This window comes from Hippichthys cyanospilos, chromosome 6, assembly GCF_059441005.1.
Source record: "Hippichthys cyanospilos isolate Australia breed blue-spotted pipefish chromosome 6, RoL_Hcya_1.0, whole genome shotgun sequence".
In the NCBI taxonomy this organism is placed as follows: Eukaryota; Metazoa; Chordata; class Actinopteri; order Syngnathiformes; family Syngnathidae; genus Hippichthys; species Hippichthys cyanospilos.
Genome location: NC_142374.1, coordinates 7,314,378 through 7,335,358, shown reverse-complemented (window position 1 = coordinate 7,335,358; position 20,981 = coordinate 7,314,378). Strand labels below are relative to the sequence as shown.

Below are 20,981 nucleotides of genomic sequence, written 5' to 3'. Positions count from 1 at the left end.
CTTGTCACCTTGCCATATGACACACCCAATCCTCAGTTACATCATCATCTGAAGATCAATAATTGATCAAATAGAGAGTGTGTGTGAAAAGACCCTATGATGCCAGACCTTCACATCAACTGCAGCTTGACCTTTGAAAACATGCTTTACATTTACTCAGCGATCAAAGCGTATTTCATCAAAAGGCTTAAGACCCAATCCACCGGTGGGGTGGATGATGATTGAAGATCAAGCTGCTCCAGGACTGGCCAGCCCAGACACCCGACATGAACATCATTGAGCATGTTTCAGGTAGTAATGAAAGATGAAGCATGCAAGAAGAAACCAAACAATCTTGATAAAGTCTGGGAGGCATGCAGGCCGGCTTTCTTTGCGATTCCCGATGACGTCATCAATACGGTGTATGGATCATTGCTGCGCTGAATGAATGCAGTCTTCCAAAGTCATAAACGTACAATACAATATACAATATAATAAATTTGGCTTTCAAACCACCACTACTTGAGTCACTTAAGCAGAAAACAAGACACACTGTACTGATTGTATTGTGTTTACACGGCTTTGCTTGTTGTTCATGCCGACTATACACAAAGGCTACTATCATAAATGATCATTCTCAACACTTGAGCATGATGAAAGCAAAGATGTCATGAATTGGAAAGAGTGATTCTTTAAAAAGAGGAGGAGGCAATTTCCCTTGTTTGGACTGGGCGGAGTTGTCCTGGAGTTAGGATTTTAAAAAAAACTTTAAAAAACCTGCAATGTCAAGTGCGTGCAGGAAGAGGAACATTATACTGAATAATGTGTGTTGTTCTGTTAATATCACTAAGTTTTCCCCCAACACAGTGGAAGAAGTGAGTTTGCGTTCCCTCAGAGAGGCGAGAATCATTTCGACCCTTCACGGTCTTGCATTAATGGGTGTCTGGAACTTAGCTTGGGTTTTTATATGTTTCACATCTCCCAGAAGAACACAACAGTTTTGCTGCTGTGTCATTTTCAGGGTTACATTCAAGGCTATAAAATAAATGGGAAAACAAGTCTGCATCTCTCCTGAAGCAGCCTTGCCATAAAAAGGCAAGCGGTTTGTTCATATCTACTCCTTTGGGATATCCAGCCTGTCAATTTTAGATTTAAAAAAAAAGTGTGATGTCAGTATTTCACATTTCTTAGAGAAATAGTCTAAATACTGTATCTGTTCCAACATCATCAGGTAAAGTTTCAAGAGGACTTGAATATATTTCATTTCACCAGTAACAAATTTGATCTGCTGGAAGCCTGCAAGTGTTAATGTTGACATGCAGCCAAGAAAACCCAAAGTTGCTGACTTTTACTTGTAAAATGTTGCATTTTTAAAATGACTGCTTTCCACTTGGAATGTAGTGGACTAACATCCGATCTAAAAGCCACTCACAACCCTGAAAAGGAGTCAACTGCAGATGTTGCACTTTTTAACACCGCTGGTTAGCCAAAAACATTTCCTTCCATCGGAGAGTTAAAAAAAAGAAAAAAAGAATGGAAATTGAATGTGTTGCCCAACCCAAGATTATAGAGAGGTATCCTTGGGTGGGAACTTGAAATCTTCATTTAATGTCATCGGCCTGGTCCAACTAACAGATCACATCACATCAAACTTAGTTAAAAAAGTTTTGCAACACACACCCCTTTACTATATACAAGAACTCAAGATATTTTATTGTCATCACATTCCATACTATACCATGACATCACTCCCTTATTCTAAAAACAGTTCAACATTAAAACAATTTGCATCAAAAATGGACCAATACACTACAATCAATTTGACCAAACCTTCTGTGCCGTTTAGCTTAAAACCCACACAAAAAAGTGTTGTTTTGTATACAATTCCATCATTCATTTTCTGTTTTTACCCAAATAGGGTTAATTTTGACACAACTGTTTTTATAGTACAGCAACTACAAGTTTTGTTCAACATTTATTTCTCGTAGTTGTCCAAACATTCCATTGCAAATTTTCCTAAACCTTTGACAAAATGTCAAATTGTTTAAAATCGTTTTTATCAATTTATATCAATGTTTACAAGCCAGTTACGGGTCTTTTACATATCTTTGAGTCACTGTTTTTGTGTTTTTTCTTTTGTGTTGTTTTTTTTTTTTTTTTATTTTCGGGCAGAACATATTTCAAAAAGCAAAACTAAGCATTCGGTTTGTATTTCTGCTCAGTGGTGGGATGCCGTAGGCCGCCCGTGCCCACCCATGGATCCGCGCAGGGAGTGTTTCATCACGCAGGGGCACGAATCACTTTCCGCTGTGATGCAGGATTTGAGTTACAGGGATTACGCACTGCCATCTGCTTGAGTGATGGCAATTGGAGTGCACCTGCCCCACAGTGTGGTAAAATATAATTGACCTTTATTTACTATTGCTTTAAATGAGAAATAACTATGGAAAGTTGTTAAACATACCTTCATCTAATTTATATCATGTCTCTGTCCTGAAGTTCCAGTAGAAAGAGTATGTGCTCTACCACCGAAGCCAGCACACGGGGACCACTTCTTGGTTTATGGTCCCAATGATGTTTTAATTGCTCTCCAGTATCTTTGCCACCAACCCTATGAACTCAGTGGATCCTCTCAAAGAACCTGCCTTCCTAACAACACCTGGAGTGGAACTCATCCTCTTTGCATCAAAGGTTAGGACAATATTTAGATTTCTTCACTAAATCCTTTATTTATTATATTACATGAATTCCTCAAGGGCAAACAAGTGGATGTGCATTGTGTAAATAAATCACTCCCATGGGTCACACTTTGTTCAGGAGTGGCCATGAAACGGGAGACCTTCCTCTGATTAATATTTCGTCCAGTAATTGTTTTATTTAACGTATCATTATTTTAAACAAATATAGAAGACATCCATTTTATCCTATGTTCGTTAAATCATGTGGTTCATTCAGTCGGCATGGGTTCGATCCGTGAAAGATAAATAGCAAAGTAAAACGTATCCTTACACAAAAATACTTTCCTACTTGGATTTGTCTTTTCTCTTAACCCTACAATTTTGTATCTTTGTTAAATTGTTGGAAAAAGAGTCCTTCGGACATGCTTGTGGCTGCACGTGTGTCGTCAAATTGATCGTTCCAGCGCTTGAACATACAGTTTGTTTACAGTAAAAACGTTATCCCTGATATTGTTGTCAATCTTTATCATTTACGGTCAAAATGTTTCCAAATGGATGATTGCGAATGATTACGACCAACTCCATAGTCGACGTCATCTTGGTCGGCCATTTTGTTACCGCAAGTGAAACACACCAGATCTGTGTCACTTGCATTGCTGAGAGATGATCATATCTTACTGTATCATATGGAAATAAAATGTTCTTGGCGTTACTCTTGTTGTTAAACAAGAACATGTCTGCATGCCAATCTACACAAAATCAAATGTTAAAATATACTAGTCGGTGGGAAATAAAACTACAATTCACTAATGAATCCATGTTCTCTTTGTCTGCAGTGCATAACACACTCCCGGAAGCAGAAAAGGACAAGGGTCCTGGGAAAGACACAGTAGAAGGTACAGAAAAGGACAAAGAACAAATATACGGTGAGAAGGATATCAGCAAATCTCAAGATAAAAGCCAAGAAAACACAGGTATAAGAAGAGAAAGCGATCGCTGGAGTACGACAGCAGAAGGCAAAAACACAGGAATGATTCCAGGGAAAACTCTGGCTGAGGGTAAGAATGAAGGAGGAGAAGAGATTGGCCAGGGGAAAACCACTAGTGGCAGTGAAGATAAAGTGGGTAGCGTGGGCCCAGACAATGACCTGGACATGGATGAAAATAAAGAACCTGAAATAGTAAAACCTGGGAAGAAAGAAGCCAGCCATTCCCCAAAGTCAGAGACGGATATCACCGACATAGTGGTGATAAAAGACAAAGGACAAGTCGAGAAGGAAAGAAAAGAAGAGCAAGTAAATGGAAAAAAAGATTCTGGCAAAGTTGGACCTAACGACACTAAGCTGCGGACCGTCGTCTCAGAGGAAATAAACACAGTGGAGATCTCTGAGCAGGAAATGGCAAAGAACAACTCTGTCACGGATGATATGACTGGCTTAAGGAGAAACAATAATACGAAGGTTTTACCAGAGAGGAAAATAATTCCCTCAAGAGTCAATATTACACAGTATACACTGTATAGAGCCGGAGGTGAGGAAAGTGAGAACTCGAGGGAAAGTCCAATAATTAAAATGGACAAATCAGAGACAAGTCCTACTGAGAAGACAAAGGAACACGACGTGGATGAAAAGGAGACGGAAAAAGAGAAGGACATAAACCAGAGCTTCATCGGTAAGACCGAATTTCAATGAGCAGCTTTCACTTTGCCCTCATCCTGCCTTTGAACATGAAATGCTCTTCCCCAGAGAGGAGCTGCCCACCTCCCCCTCGCCTCTACCATGGTTATCACGTGACGATGCCAGGGGCCAAGCCTGAAAGAGTGGCGTTTTACTGTAATCACTCCTACGCTCTGAGTGGAGATGCCCTGCGAAGCTGCCAACCAGATGGTACCTGGAGTGGCAAACAGCCCCTGTGTGTTAGAGGTAATGACCATGCTTCATCATATTTATGGTACTTCCACATAACCTACAGCGCTTATTCGTGTGATCGTGCAGGGCGTAGCCAGAAATTTTTGTGTGGTGTGGCCAGGGCGACACAAGACCTCACTGAGGGGCAGCCAAGGGTGGTTGTGCACACATGCGTGTGCGCGGCATTCTTTATCATGCCGTGCACAGTCAGGGTTTCGCGAGCTGAATAATAAATGTATTGTATGCATTTTGATATCAGGGTAATTGAAATTATTTGTGGCAGCTTATAAAGGGTCTAAGAATGCTACATGCATGTAAAAATGACAAATCACATACAGTATATCAAATGCTCCCTTGGTGTGGGGGTAGGCCAAAAATATCAAGGTGTGGCCATGGACTCTTTTAGCCACCATGGGGGCTTGTACAGTAAAAGCCAAATGCGTTTGTGGTGATAAAGAATTTTGTTAGGATTCTACTGAGGATTTTCTATTATTATAATAAAAATAATAATAATAGCGGGGTTTTTATCTGGAACTTTCTGTTACCTGGAAATTGAACTCAAAAGTACAAATTGTTATTACTCAAGCACGGAACAATCTTTGAGATTTTACATCAGTATGTCAAGTGTAGCGTTGGGGTATCCTGATATCCTCAGAATGTGTGTCTATATGGTTCTCTCAAGCAACGTCAACTGGGATAGGCTCCATCTTCACTCACAACCCTAATGAGGACAAGCCAGACAAAATGATGGATGGGTGGATAGATGTGAAAATGAATGTACACGAGAGCTGCTTCTCCATAAGGAAAAATGTTTCTAATACTGGACCCAATTCATGTAGCTAAACAACATCTCCAAAGTGTTGTTATCAAGGTGTTATGTTATCTGGGATTTTGGTTGATTTTTAATAAATAGATTCCGGCTAGGAATAAAAATAGTAAGAACTCATTCCAAGGTCAAACCTGTATTTGCTACATGAGCTATATTTTAAATCAGATTTTGAAGAAGCCAAAGAGGTGTAGCAATAAATTAATCACCGTAGTGTGATTCCGTCTCAGTTTAAATGAAACACTAATGTTTATCTTGCATTTGCAAATATGAGTTGTCAGTCGCAGAAACATCCAGTGTTTTTTTTAATTGTAAAAAACAACGAAAAGGATATGATATGATATGATATGATATGATATGATATGATATGATATGATATGATATGATATGAAATGATATGATATGATATGATAAGTAACATACAGTACTTGCAAGAATGTTTCATGTAATTATTGTTTTGGGTTATGATATGCTGTGAAGGTATACCATTTGTGGTTGGTGTTGGACAATGCTGTGTAATGATTTTTTTTTCCTCCAAAATCTGCATAATACAGAGACATGTGTATCTGACTCATAGGAATCTGTATTTTTGCGCAGTTCACGCGGTTCATTAATCCGTAGGCTCAACTTCACTTTTTCTTCCCGTTGAATTACTGAAACAATACTAATTTCATAAAGATGTACCTGCATTTCCATTTTTTGTTGCAGCGTGCCGGGAACCTAAAGTTTCCGAACTGGTCAGACAAAGAATCCTGCCCCCTCAAGCACCATTCAGGTTTCTCTTTTTTTTTTTTTTTCTTGTTGTTGTTGGTTATCTTGTTTTAAAGTGTAGCTCATAATGTTCCCATTATAGAGAAAGAAGACCCCCCACGCACCACTTATAACTGTATATGATGAAAACAAAAACAAATTATACGTACTAAAATGTTTTGGATGTGTGTATCTCTTGACGTTCTTGAACCTCAGAAAGACACCAGTGCATAAACTGTACTCCACTGCAGTGGGCCGACAGATCCAATCTGACGGTCCCACCAAAGGTCCACCTGTACCTTCTCAGCTGGCTCCGGGTTTCCATCACCTTTACACCCACATCGAGTATGACTGCGTGTCCCCGTTTTACCACCACAATGGCAGCCCTCGTCGAACTTGTCTCAAGACAGGCAAATGGAGTGGGCGCCATGTATCTTGTTCACCAGGTGAGGGCAGCAGAGGTTTACGTCTAAGCTATAACAGAAGACTATGGAGAATTTTCCATCTTTTAATTACACAAAGCAGAAGCGTTACGTTTGATGTATGAGACTCTCTCTCTTGGAGAACTAAATGCAAGAATATAATAAATAAAAAAAGAAGAAGATAATAGGAACAAAATACATTCATATAGTAAAGCGCATGATATCGTACAATTATAAGTAATCAATCAAAATCCGATACTTTAAATCCTGTTAAAACCTGCCCACTGCCCGCTCGAACAATCAATACATTAAAAAAAGATGGAAGTCGATGTAAGCTTAATTATTTTGCAGAACATGTTTTTAAATGTGTGTTTTTACGTGTTAGACAAATTTTATGTATGGTTTCACCCCACACAAAAGAACAATTCTGGGTTTTATTTTTAATAATGGCAATATTGCTATTATTATTATTATTATTATTATTATTATTATTATTATTATTATTATTAGTAGTAGTAGTAGTAGTAGTAGTAGTAGTAGTAGTAGTAGTAGTATTGTTTTTTGTTGTTGTTGTAATCTTTTGATACACTACACACAATATATGCAACAAATGGTTCTAAGTTTGTGGGTAAAGCTGAAATGAAGCATGTATTTTCTTGTTTTGACAGAACGTCAACTATTCCTCCCTAAGCCAACTACTTCAAAAGTAGTGTTTAATAATGTTATATAACACTCATAAAAGGCATTCCGAGTATAACGGAAAGAAGAGTGAATAACACTTTGCGTTGAAGCAGCTTCAGTGTGAGCCACCTCCCTCTTCATCATGGTCTTCCTTTTTTATACTCTCATCCTGTCACCTCCTCTTTGGCAGTGTGTGGGAAGCATCCAACCTTTGACCCTGAGAGGCCGGGAGAGGCACATTGGCCTTGGCTAGTGGCCATCTACCGGCGCTCTACCAACGGTGTGGAGACCAAGTTGAGCAAGGCAGATAGCCACACTGGATCTGTGAAGAAGGATGGCGGTGCAAGAGCGAGCAACTGGCAACTTGTGTGCAGTGGGGCCCTGGTGAACCAAAGGAGCGTTGTGGTTGCAGCCCATTGTGTGACGCAGCTGGGGAAGGTTTATCCCCTGGATGCAGCTAAAATCAAGGTGGTGGTAGGAAAACACTATCGGGACGATGGCAGGGAAAATAAAGGTCTCCAACACCTGAGGGTAAGCTTTCCACAGATCAGCTTTTAGTAGCTTTATGATTAATCCCTCCGATAACGATTACGTTCTCTCCTGCTCCCGAAGGTGGCCAGCATCATTATTCACCCAAATTACGACCCCAATATCCTTGATTCGGACATAGGCGTCATCAAGTTACTGGACAAAGCAAAGATCGGAGAGCGAGTGCAACCCCTTTGCCTGTCAGACATTCAGAGCGAGGATGAGATGTCGGGACAGGGGCTTGTCACTGGCTGGTCTCCCCTTCCGGACTCAGGTTTGGGTGCAGACGAAAGAGCCAGAGTCGGCCTCGTTCAACTCGCTGACATCGTCCCATGCGAGCAGCAATACGCTCGTAATGGGGTGCCAGTCAGTGTGACTGACAACATGCTGTGCGCAAGCCAAAAGCCCAACTATGGACCCTCTAACATATGTCCCTCTGACACTGGGGGAATTCTTATCCTCCCTGCACTCACTGACAACAAGGAGAACCCCTCTGTCGGCTTTAATCAAAGGGGTAGCAAAAGACTTTGGAGACTTCTGGGACTAGTAAGCTTTGGCTATGACCAAGGGGATTGTGATCCTGAACTCTATACAGTCTACACTCATGTAGCAAACTTCAAAGTCTGGATCGAGAGTAGCATGAAATAGAAATTGTACTGTATTGTCACATCCTATTTTAACACCGTGATGTATCGCTCTGTCACTTTTGGTTGCTTGTACATATGAGTCACAGTAGCATCTCATTTTTTGTAGCATCTTGCACAAGGGCAACATTGTGAAGGGACCCTAACACATTCAATGTGTTTGATCAGTCTGAGATCGTAGACTTGAAAATGACTAAAAGTTCGTCGTCAAAACGAGGACGTAATGTATTAGTTGCCCAGATAGGTATGGACTGTACATACAGCACATTGTAATGTGTTCATTTCTATTAGCTAAAATGACAACGTGATGTACATATTGTATTGGAAGAGATAAACAGGATGTTTTCCATTAAACAAAGGAGTGGGTTCTGCTCAGTGTGATTCTGTTTTTGCGTAAATTAGATGTGTTGTGTTGAGGCAACTTTTCAGTCTTCAACTTTTTTTTTTGCGCCCCCCCCTAACTGAAGTACATGCAAGCTATGAGTATTTAAAAGAAAAAGAAAAAAAACACCCTGCCCGCTCTATGAAGCACGCCGTCTGCATTATGAAGCAAATGAATCCAGGTCAGAGTAGCACCATTTCCCGCAACCATAAACGGAGCATGTTATTCACATATCATTTCACTCTTCTGTGCTCCAATTAAATCAATTACTTCCAACCTGACCCGCTTCCATTATTCAGTTGTGTATTACAAAGGAAGCAATAAATGTACATTTTTATTGTATGTTCAAGAGCTGCTCAATTATTGAAGGAATGCGTTCAAATCCCAAACCGAAGGCAGACTGTGTCATTAACTCCTTCGCATAATTGTACCTGCATATTCCATTAAGGACAAACATTATTAAGAAATATTCCAATTTTGTGGCACACTGTGTATCAAGCTGGTACCTGTGGTTAGCGCATCTGATAATGTCTCATAAGGTTTTAGTTTTCTCTGTCGAGTTCACATTTTCTCTCTGTGCTTGGATTGTCTGATTGTGTCCTGAAATTGATTGGTGGTCTGTCCCATGCGTCCCATGTCATCTCACCACAGTCTCCACTGGCAACCCTGAACAGAATGTGGAAAGGGACGAGTGATGGCTGGCAGCAGAGTACTCTGTAAAATATAACGGCTTACAGCAGTGACGTGGAGATAACAATCGTTACATCACATTAATTAACAATTATAACAATCATTGCATTAGTGTGAAAAGTTGTATAATTTAAACCACGGAACTGTTATTTTTGTTTATCTATGTTGAATAAAGTAAAAAGTACAGTGGAACTTCAAAGCATACAAACAATGTGCCATTGTACTTGTAAACTTTGAAGACATTGTTAAAACATAACTCAGAATTCAAAACAACACAATACCTGATACCCTATAACAGGGATGACCAACATAAAATTTTCATCAGTGCTACTCATCGGACCTTACAGGACCATGCACTAACCAGCTGTATGACAAAATTCCTGTTATAAAATAGGACAAACTGGGTGCATGTGTGCAAAATATATCCTTTTCTTGCTTTCTATGAACTACAGTATATGATGGCTAACAAAATGTGTAGTAAAGTAAATATCAATTGGTAACATTAGATCTAAAATGTGTATAGCCCAAAGCGGGTTACAGGTTACGTTTAGAAAAACAACCATGGACAATTAGAGTCTTTTATTCGCCTAAGAAAGAGATTTCCAGGCAGTGTTATGACTGAGGAGTACTTTCCCACACAAAGCCTTGTTCCTTATCCATTTTGTGGAAACAACAGCTTGACTTTTTCATAAATCCATTGATTTTAGAAATGGCTCACATGAAAGTGAAACCCTCCCAAATTATGTTTGATACACAATAATTAGTTTCCTTCAAACAAAAGCATACGAAGCATAACATCAGTGAATTAACATCAATGAATTAAGTAGTGGTGCTGGGAGAGCCATATTTAATATTTTGTATGACTGTCATAAGCTTGAAGGACTACGGCTTGTGATGCAACATCGATTCAAACAATTTATTGACGAAGTCATCAGGAATCACAAAAAACAAAAAAAAAACAAAGCAGTCTTGCATGACTCAAATTTTTTTTGGCTTCGTCATGCATGTTTCTTTTGTCTTTTTACCCCAGACATGCTCAAATCTGCAAATCTCCCTCACACCACCATACCGGATGTAACCTCAAAGCATAATTTTTACACAACCAAAATAAACTGTTTTCTTGGTGAATCACAAATCCAGACTTGGCTGTGATGTATTTAAACCAAAGAATCTACTGAGAAGTCCATTTTTTCCCACTCTTTCAGCATCCATCCTCTTAGCAAACTGTGGGCCAAACGCTATGTTTTCTGTAATTGCTTTTTGTTGAGTGCTGGTTTCAGGACTTTGATGTTGACCGTGGATGCACAGTCTAGACAGAACTCAACAAACTGTTGTGGTTTCGAATATTTTTCTCATTCTTTGTACTTGATGCTGAGACACAGTAAAGGTGCCAAGGTGTCACCTCAGCAGTGGATCTCCTCTTCAGCCTCTTGATGATCAAAGCTTTGATCTCAGAGTACATCCAAGGCGTGTCATCAAAGGTCAAGCTGTGGTTGATGTGAAAGTCTGGCGTGCTTAGGTTCTTTTTATACACAGCCACAATTTGACTGATCAATTATTGATCTCAGACGAGAATGTAATTGAGAATTAGGTGCATCATATGACAAGGCGACAACACAAGTTGTGAACATTACAATGTTTTTCAGCAGTATTGTATGGCACAAAAAATATGATTTCAAAATCTTCTGGGACTGAAAAAAGGCATTTCTCTTTTAAAAAACGCATTAGAGTTATATTTGAGGGATACTCAATGCGGGCGACTCAATGGAAGAGTGGGTAGCCTGTCCGCCTCACAGTTCAGAGTCTCGAGTTTGCATGGTCTCCCCACGTAGGTTCTCTCCAGGCACTCCGACCTCCTCCCACAGTCCATAAACATGCATGGCAGTTAGTTGTATTGGCAATCCAAATTGTCCTTAGGTGTGATTGAGTGCATGAATGGTTGTTCGTCTATGAAGGATAATACCCCTCTATGTCAACTTAACCTTTAATGACAAAGACTGCATCAGACTTTTTTTTTTTTTTTTCCCAGGGACTAGATAGAGAAAACCCATGCAAGTGTGGAGAAACAATCAAGGCCGAAACCCGGATTCAAGCTCCCAGCATTTGTAGGAGTTGGAGTTGTTTGGTTGTTTCATGAAAACCTATGACAACTACTAAAAACACATGTTTTTCTTATGGTTTATTTTCTTTTATTGGTATGTAAATTTCAAATATTGGTAATATTTTTTTACACAACATAGTTGTAATTCAGCAATGATTCTGTGTTTTCGAACGGAAAACATCTTTAAAAGAGTTTCTGTCTTTTCTGCAACCATTTAATGATGTTGTATAATGGCTCAGCATATTCCCATCATTCCCTGAGAAGAGTCCTCTCCACTTGGGTTGTTCACAGGACCTTGTTGGCATAGAACTATGAGCTACACTTCCACAAAATGTTGCTGGCCTGGGAACCGGGACCATCCCTAAGCCTACTACTACCTTGATGACAATGAGCTGAATAAATAGTTGCATACATGAGAGACTGAGGTGCAAAATTTTAACTCCTAACATTTTAGTGCCGTTCTCAATTACATGTTTTGCTCACCTTGTGAGGGGGTATGAGCTCATGTGGGCTTTAACTCTTTCAGTGCCAAGCGTTATCTGAATAGAGCACCAGCCCATTTTGAGCATTTTAACTTTGCCCTTTAATAAAAATGAACAAAAAGAGTGTTTTTGATGGCAAAATATGTTTGCTTGTTCATATGACGACAACAGTGCTCGATTGGCTCAATTAAGAGTATAATAGTTAAGAGTATTAAGATAATTAAGAGTATAATAATTAAGAGGAGCGTTGGCCACGAGTGTCATCTATCCATTCAATTTAAAGATCTAGTTGATGGGAATTCTTGTCACTGGCACGCAACCTAAGTATGAATGAATGAGTTAATCTGACTTTATGTGTCTATGCCTAACACTGTTCATATTGTAGCATTTATGGAACCAAAACTTTGTTCAACAAATTGATAACTTTCTAGCACTTGCCATTTTTGCCCTTTGAACAACATTTCCCTTAAAATGTCTTTTACTGTGATTCTTTTCATTACATTTCATAAAACACAGAATCGTATGAGTGGAGGCATAGTGGATGCCTGGTTAGCATGTCGCAGCTTTAAGATCCCTGGTTCAGTTCCATTTTTTTTTTTGTTATTTATTTTTTTAATATCTGCCAACATCCTCTCTTTAACAGACTGAACATGCCTGCATGTTTAGTCCCAATATATTTTTAGAAAATGGATGGATGGATATTTTCAACAATAACCGAATACTGTTCGTTCAATAGCAGTTCAAAATCGAAATCAAATCTTCAACAGCATCTTTTTTGTCTGCCTTTGTTTGATTTTAGTGAACATAAAAACACATTTCACACAATTCATATATACAATTATAAATACATAAATCATATCAACTGTGTACTGCAATTCCCTGTAATTGTACTGTATATAAAATTACCACATCACAAATTACTACACACACAGATATACTACACTCTAATAAATATATTTTTAAAACTCTTTTTGAAAACGGCCATTGATTCACATCTTTTCAGTTCTATTTCATGGTTGTTCCATTACTTAACACCTCCAACAGACACACACATTTGCTTGCTTGTGCGACCCAAAAAAACCCCCAAAAAAACAGATAAAACAAATCCTCCCAAAAAACACTGGACTATAAGCCGCAGGGCTCAAATCATGAGGGAAAAAAAAACAGTCCAAAAAATACAGTTTGTCATCAGGGTGCAAATGATCTGTCAGGTGTAACCAGGCATGTTTGGCTCTGGTCAGCTTCAAGGCTTTACTTCAGCTAGAATGAGACTAAGCAGTGAAGAAAACAAATGGATGAATTTACGAGTCAAGTCAAGTTTATTTATATTGCCCTTAATCACCACAATGACTCCAAGGGACAAGGGAAAAAAAAACAGAGAACAAAGAAAACATCACAAATTCACAACGTCCCCTGAACAATGCTCTCAGAAGGTCAAGGAAAAACTCAAAATCTCATCTGGGGAAACATAAGAAACCTTGAAAAGGGACTGCAGTTGGGAGTAGTCCTCATTCTGGATCAACAGCCTGCAATAGATGCCGAGTGCCAATATTGAGCTACAAGTATCCATTGTGAAGACACCTTCAGGTAAGGTCTTCCTTACAATTAGGCCCAGTCGGTACATCTCTGCAGAAACACCTTCACATGGAAGCATTCAATTAGTTCATCGTCAACCAGCCCGCTCTCCGAGCCGGGAAAAGAAAGAGGAAGGAAAATAAACAAAACATGCAGGGAAACAGTTCAACGAAATAGACGAGTGTCATTGTGTGTCTTTCCTCGGATTTTGAACATTTGTATTGAGGTAGCTGCTGGAATTCGCATGGGTAGAGCATTCCAGAGCATATTAAGAATAAATCCACATACATTGTTTGGCAGGTCTCCCAGTCAGCGCCGCTTAGGGTTTTGATTACTTTCTAGTTAAAATTTGTTCGTAGAAGTAAGCGAACTCCTTTGTTGGTCCAAATGTCATTGTCATTATTTTGTATTTTGCTGCACAGATCATTGATATAGAGCCAAGTGACGGAATGGAGATTTATGCATCCATATGAACATGGAACAGCTACATCACAACACCACCTTGCCGCCTGGCAAACGCAGAACTTCACACTCTCTCCAAAAAGCTTGTTGAAATGCCAAATAAAAAGTGGAGAATAAACTTTTTCATTTTGTGTTCAGATGGTCTTTGTATAAAATGTAGCCTGAAAAGACTTAATCCCATACAGGCAAATCTAGTTTGGTCTAGTGAGACGCCAGTGAATTTAGAAAAAGAAAATGTACGTTTAAAACCTATTCACCATAGCCACTGCCAATATTTTTGGCTTCCGATACAGGTTGTAGTCACAGGTAGACAAGCAGCAACATGATTTGTCTGCAACCCCGTATCATACTTTGAGCCGCACCTTCTCGGAGTAATCCATGAAAGAATGACTATGAATGTGTCACCAAATCAAAGACAAGATGGCACGTGAATGGAATGAATACATATTCAATTGTCTGTATTGTTGTAATTCTCTTCCTCTGCACTCTTCCATCATTGTCATTAATCCATTTCATTATTAAATCAGAAGGACAGGCAGAGGAAATATCGCACAAAGTGGGTCTGCTCAAGGTTTATCACCTGTGGTACTGTGTCTGCATTACAAAAAATACATCTGTAATACTCTCAATTAGTGATGGGACGAAATGTGCTGTGGCTCCGAGGTGTGTGTTGAATAATGGGAAGTGTCAATGAAAACCTGTATGGGGGCGCACTTTTTATGGACAAGATTTGGAAATGACATATGAAGACTCGCTGGCTGGATGGCTGGACCATGTAACGTTCTACTCTATTCAAATTTGGTTGCTTCTAACAGCAAGAGGTGAAAAAATAAATAAAAAAGTAACAACAGCAACAAATGATTCTTATTAGACATGTTGTGTTTTGTTTGTAGTGTAACAAGCACATTCATGTCATTTTCTTAAACAAATAGACATAGAAATCTCAACACTGTTAATTTTTTGGGGCTTCTGCACAGCTTGATGGCACCATAAAACTTTTAACCATTACAAACCAGTTGTGTGCAAAGCATCATTGCTTCATGAAGCTTCATTTGATCATCACTACTCACCTACTTATAATTTGTATGGTTGCAATTATTTGTGTTCTGTTCAGTGAAACGTTAAAAAATTGATTTTTTTTTAAATATATGAATATATTAATGTCTTTTCTCAATGTTGGCAGAACGATGTGTAGCCTGAGATGGGTACAATCTGGTTTCAGAGAAATTTGATTGCAGTCACAAAAAGGAAGCAAATGTATAAAGAATTGGGTGGACAATTTAAAAAATCATCATGACTTTTTCCAATATTACTGGCGAATTTCCACAAAACCTCACCGCGGGATACAGGCGGTTTAAGGACTCCAAACAGATACACGAGGAGTAAATAGTCATGTGGATTTATTGAACAAAAAGCAATCTCGTAGAATCTGGTAGAGGCAGAACATGGACCGGGAACACAGGGAACTTCACTCAGCAGCGAGGAGCGTGGTAAAGAAATAACCCGGTGTCGCTCGCCTGCACAGGCCAGCCTTAAAAAGCCCCTGATGGTAATTGGGAACATTTGTGAGTGGCCGGTGACTCCGCCCCCTCGTGGCAGAAGGAAAGCCCCGCCTAGAAAACAGGCCATGTTAAAACAGGAAACATGCCAATAGGCCAAGGGGGAAACCATTGATGGATGACAAAATTCCAAGGTGATTTTTCCAACAGTCATTTATCATGGTGAACACTGATCCACATAAGACAGGCGAGAATCTGTGGCTTCAACATGCAGGTGTCCCACCTTGGTAGCGTACATGTATTACTGCAATTGTGATTTTTATTCATTTTGACTCAAGGAGAGTCAAGGAGAATAGACCTGTAGGACCAACTATTGCTTTTCGTTCAACAGAATATGAAATGGCTTTCTGAGAACATATCCGTTTGTTTGCTCCAGAAAATGGCCCCGATTTGCACTTGGTGTATTTCTAATTTGGGAGTAGTCTGAGATAAGATCATGATTTCTGTACAATATTAACATTTATGTTTGTGCTTTGTGTGCTCTTTTATGTTTGTTTGGTTGCGTGCGGAGGGATTTTTTTTGAATGCACATAGCCTGAGGTAAATGACTTCAAATAAAGGTTGGGCAACCCTTATGTACATGCGGAGCACAATGAGTCTCCTCGTACACACCAGCAAAATAACAACAAACAAATGCGGAATCCATTGACGTCATGTGTTAGCATGTACTTTTCTGACTGACAATTTCAGATTTTATTGTCAAATGAATGCCATTGTGGAAGATAACAAATCATTTCCTTTATGTCTGTGACTAAACAAATTGCTCACAATAGCTCGCAATTCTAAACTCATATGTATTCTCAAGCTCCTTGCGATATATACAGGAGCTTGGTTTAAAAACAATGTACATATCACGTGTGGACATTTCTCATGTCATCAAACCGTTGCATTTGCATTGATTCAATGATTTGATATAGAAATCATAATTCAATTTTTAATGGCAAATAGCAAAGCAGTTTTGACAGTTATTGTGAGTGCATTCATCATCCATTTTCTTAAAGGCTTGTTCTCACAAGGTTCTCGACTTTGCAGGTACCTATTCCAGCTGTGTTTGGATAATAGGCGGGGTACAGAAATATGCTACTTTGATTCCATCAAAACAACATGATCACAATTGGATTTTGTCTTCAGAGAATTACATTACTCGATTTGATTTGAATTCTGGAACATATAAACACATTACAAATGCAAACAAAATGATGGCGCAGTGGTTGGTACATACACTTCACAGTTCAGGGACCCGTGTTCAAATCCACCCTGTGTGGAGTTTGCACGTTCTCCCTGAGCCCGTGTGGGTTCTCTCCGGGCACTCCGGCTTCCTCCCACACTCCAAAAACATGCATGGCAGGTATATTGGACATACTAAATTGTCCTTAGGTGTGATTGGGTGCGTGAAAGTTTGTTTTTCTCTGTATGCCCTGCGATTGGCTGGCAACCAGTTCCGTGTGTCCCCCGCCTACTGCCCGAATCCAGCTGAGATAGGCACCAGCAAGCCTGCGACCCTTGTGAGGATAAGCGGCTACAGAAAATGAATGGATGGATATCATAAATAAAAGACAACAGAAATACACACCTCTTAATTCACAATTTTCTACAGAATATCAAGTTTTATACATGATTCATACATTTAAGTTACACTATTTTTTAAAAAATTTCTTTGAAAACAGTATTTGATTCACATATTTTTTAGATGTATTTCATGATTATTGCCTAAATTAACACCTTTAACACAGACACATTTGCTTTTTGTTGGTCCTTGTCTGTTAGTTTTAAAATAAATCACTATTTTCTATTTTCATATATATATATATATATATATATATATATATATATATATATATATATATATATATATATATATATATATATATATATATATATATGTTCCCCTATTTAAAAAATCCATGTTTTAAAAAAAAATACTAATGGTTTTAGATATTTTTCTTGTAATATTTTCAAAGAACAATCCAGCAACAAATTCAGATACATTACTTTTTTACATACAAATAAAAACAAAACATAATTCCATTACTTTTCAGAAATAATCCTTCCATTCTATTCATGCTATATAAACATTTGAAATTTCATCTTCACAATTACTGTCGGATATTCTTTGGACCAGGTCAAAGGTGACCTGGGAAATATTATACAAATAGTAGGCCTACATTAGTAGGGTGATGGACATGTGTTTTTTTTTTTTTGTATGTTTTTTTTTATGAGTAATCAACATTCTAACATGGTTAAACGTTACAAAATGTTGATTTTCATGATAGGCCCCCTTTAAGTCCCTTTTTATGGAGTGCAATACTCCACACTTGAGTCATTTACATCCAAATCCTTTTTGTGTTCAAAAAAGAAAAAAAAAATGCTTTTCTGATCACTGGAAGTGTGCTATTTGTTTAGAGCAGCCGTAATACGAATTCTTCATATTTTTGCTGCAGATAAGGACTTCATAAGGTTCCTGAAAAACTACAGGTCTTGGTTCATCAAACTGAACATGGAAAATTCAAGTCAACCATATGCATGACAGGTACAGAAGAGTGGATTTGGACCAACTTTTGCTTTAAGAAACCACATGATAGAACTTTTTTTTAAATAGGGTTGGGTTCACAGAGAGTCTCAATCAGTCACAATGGCCTCAATTGCCACCAAGGAATTTTTTGACCACCTTGGTGAATTCAGTCCCAGGGTTAGGAAAGCCAAAAACTCCCCAGATTCTGTCTCCTCAGAGGAAGACCGGTTGGTGTAATTGAAGAATAATCAATTGATAATCAATAAAATAATCCCATCAACATTTGTTCATGTCAGAGATTTAAGTATTTATCTACAACTGAGGAAATGTTTCAATAATCAAAGAAAGAACTGAAGAGATTTCATTTTTGTATTTGTCGATTTGATTGTAAGTCAAATGGTTTGGAACTAAAATCACCGTGTATGCTTTAGGCCACGCGTGTTCCGGACTCCATCTTGACGGCATAACGTGTCTGGAACTTTGAAGTGAGGACCCAGGGACCTCCTACAAGCGAGTCACTATTTTTGGCTGGGTTTGTTTTAACTTTCAATGGGATGCGCGCGAGCCGGAGAGGTAGGGGGGGGGGGGGGGGGGGGGGGGGGGGGGGGGTATAATCAGGTATGGCTGCATCTTTCACCAACTGGAGATAGCATCCCCATTGAGAGGACACAAAGAGGAGGGGGCGGGCGCGGGCGAGTGGGGGAGTCAAACGCCGAGGGGTGAGGTGAAGCATAGCTCATTCCGTTTGCTCGTTTAGCTGCACAGCTCCTCGGATTCTACTGAGACAAAAACCCTCACCGCGATCTCTCCGTCAAGCGCTCCTGTGGTGGAACCGCAGTGACCCGCTGTGCTGCTTCAGCCTCTGAGACACGGATGCAACTAGACCCTGCAAAGGGGCTGCACTGAAAACTTTCTTCCTCGAGGTTTGACATAAAGGTAAGATGCTGCTTTTGAACCCAAAACACGCTGCCAAGCTAAATATAAACAGCGCGATAACACTCGGACCAAATTGGTAATTTATTGCGATTTGAAGATGAAGAGTATTTATTGCAAGCATTTTTCTTGCTTCTTTTTCTGTAGTCCAGCGCACACATTAAGATGTAGAGGTGCGCGGCACATTCCGTCAGAGCTGCGATGAGTCTTTCATCTATCTGGGTTCATTAGTTGTCAGACATGCATGTACAATTTCTAGCAATTTGTTGCAGATGATTGATGCGCGTTAACCTTTATGCCCTGTCACATAGAATAACATGCATGGAACTGTTTAAATGCGCGTGCGTGCATGGGGTGCCACTTAGCTCTTGCAGCACTTGGTGTTGGACGTGCATTTATTATTGGGGAATAAACTATACAAGCCGAATAAACAATTAACATTTTAGACATCAAACCTCCTCGGAGCTTTTAAAAAAAGGTTGTTGTGGTCTTCAGATTCAATCGGCCTTTAACAATGAGTAGTCCACTTTACTTTAACTAAAACACCCCAAAAAATGTGGCAATATTGAATTTGGTTTCTACTAAGGTGCATCTGCATACTTTCTATCTCTGTCTTTGCAGAACAGCATTCTGAATGATCCATAAGTTGGCTGAAATCTGGTTTGTTGGGGGGGGGGGGCTGTTTTCCCAATGAAATTCATCTGTTTCAAATGTAAATACTTTGACTGGAAGCTTGCCATGTTTTAACCTTCAATGATTGCAAAACAATTCCTTTGACCACAACTGAATAATCGTAACCTAATGTACGGCCACCCACCTTATCAGACAATGGTTGCGCCCAACTCATTCTTTCCTTTTAAAACACAAGCACTACAATAGACATGTACAATCACACACAAACACACATGCACACGCACGTTACTGTTTCCCAACAGCAGCAGCAGTGTCACCATGGAAACCAACATTCTTGGCGCCATCGGTTGTTCACCTACAGCTCATCAATTTAGAAAACGTGCTTGGGGTGTGTGAGCCGACGCATCAGTCAACGGCACATTGACGGATGCGTCCGTGGAGGAGATCAGTGTGGATGTTGGATTAATAACAAGACTTTCTACCCGGTGAGCCATACTGGCTGGACCAGGGCCATTTTGTCACAGGGGTGGAGTCTGAAGGGAGCTGCCGTTCAGTGTAATTGCCGGGAGAATCCGTATTGAAAAGTGTCCATGCAGCTAATGCGTTTTGTCCTTTTCCCAGAGGCTGTTCTCTAAACTACTGTACTGTGGCATTTTCTGCCTTACATGAATGAACACAGACATCCAAGGCACATGCTGAAAAGCGGAATGAGTCATTTTGATGTGGAAATGTCCTACATCTGAATGTGTGTGTGCATGTTTGTGTGTGAGATCCAATCACATCAATGCGAGTTGAGGTCCATTTGTAGCTCTATTGGATGATTTTCAGAATAAATATAATACTTTGAGATAGAATAATCACTCGTCGAGCAGGCCGCTTCGATTTTTAACGTTCATTTTTAACAATCATTTGTTCACATTATGATGTACACCCTGGGTCATGTTACAGAAATGTGAACATTTGACGTGCTTATGCAACCAGACTAACATGAAGAAGAACTCATACCATTTACAAACGTTTAGCATCTCAAGAGTTCCAGTTAGACAAGTAAAAATCCAGCGTTTGTGTACGTATATGTGCATTATACACTCAGAAATGCTGACAACAGCAGCCATAAAAATCCAAGACAAAATAGTCCGTATGAACATGTAAACCCTACGGAGCATCCACACATTAATGCCAGCCATCTGGGTAAACAATGCTTTAATTAGGGTAGACATTGCTCAGGGTACATTGTA

The 20,981-nt window shown here is 39.4% G+C and overlaps 2 protein-coding genes across 2 annotated transcripts in view; both read left to right on the top strand.

Annotated features, from left to right (window-relative positions):
• Positions 1-8,789, top strand: part of pamr1b (peptidase domain containing associated with muscle regeneration 1b) — a 29,817-nt gene extending 21,028 nt beyond the window's left edge. The window contains exons 7-14 of the mRNA XM_088417096.1: positions 2,202-2,372; positions 2,479-2,670; positions 3,494-4,327; positions 4,402-4,578; positions 6,098-6,164; positions 6,356-6,585; positions 7,433-7,773; positions 7,855-8,789. Of these exons, the coding sequence (XP_088273222.1) occupies positions 2,202-2,372; positions 2,479-2,670; positions 3,494-4,327; positions 4,402-4,578; positions 6,098-6,164; positions 6,356-6,585; positions 7,433-7,773; positions 7,855-8,418 (2,576 nt within the window). The 3' untranslated portion in view covers positions 8,419-8,789. The remainder of the gene's footprint in view (positions 1-2,201; positions 2,373-2,478; positions 2,671-3,493; positions 4,328-4,401; positions 4,579-6,097; positions 6,165-6,355; positions 6,586-7,432; positions 7,774-7,854) is intronic.
• A 10,114-nt stretch (positions 8,790-18,903) lies between these two features.
• Positions 18,904-20,981, top strand: part of LOC148422011 (excitatory amino acid transporter 2-like) — a 34,761-nt gene continuing 32,683 nt past the window's right edge. The window contains exon 1 of the mRNA XM_088416354.1: positions 18,904-19,113. The gene's annotated coding sequence lies outside the window, so the exon portion shown is untranslated. The remainder of the gene's footprint in view (positions 19,114-20,981) is intronic.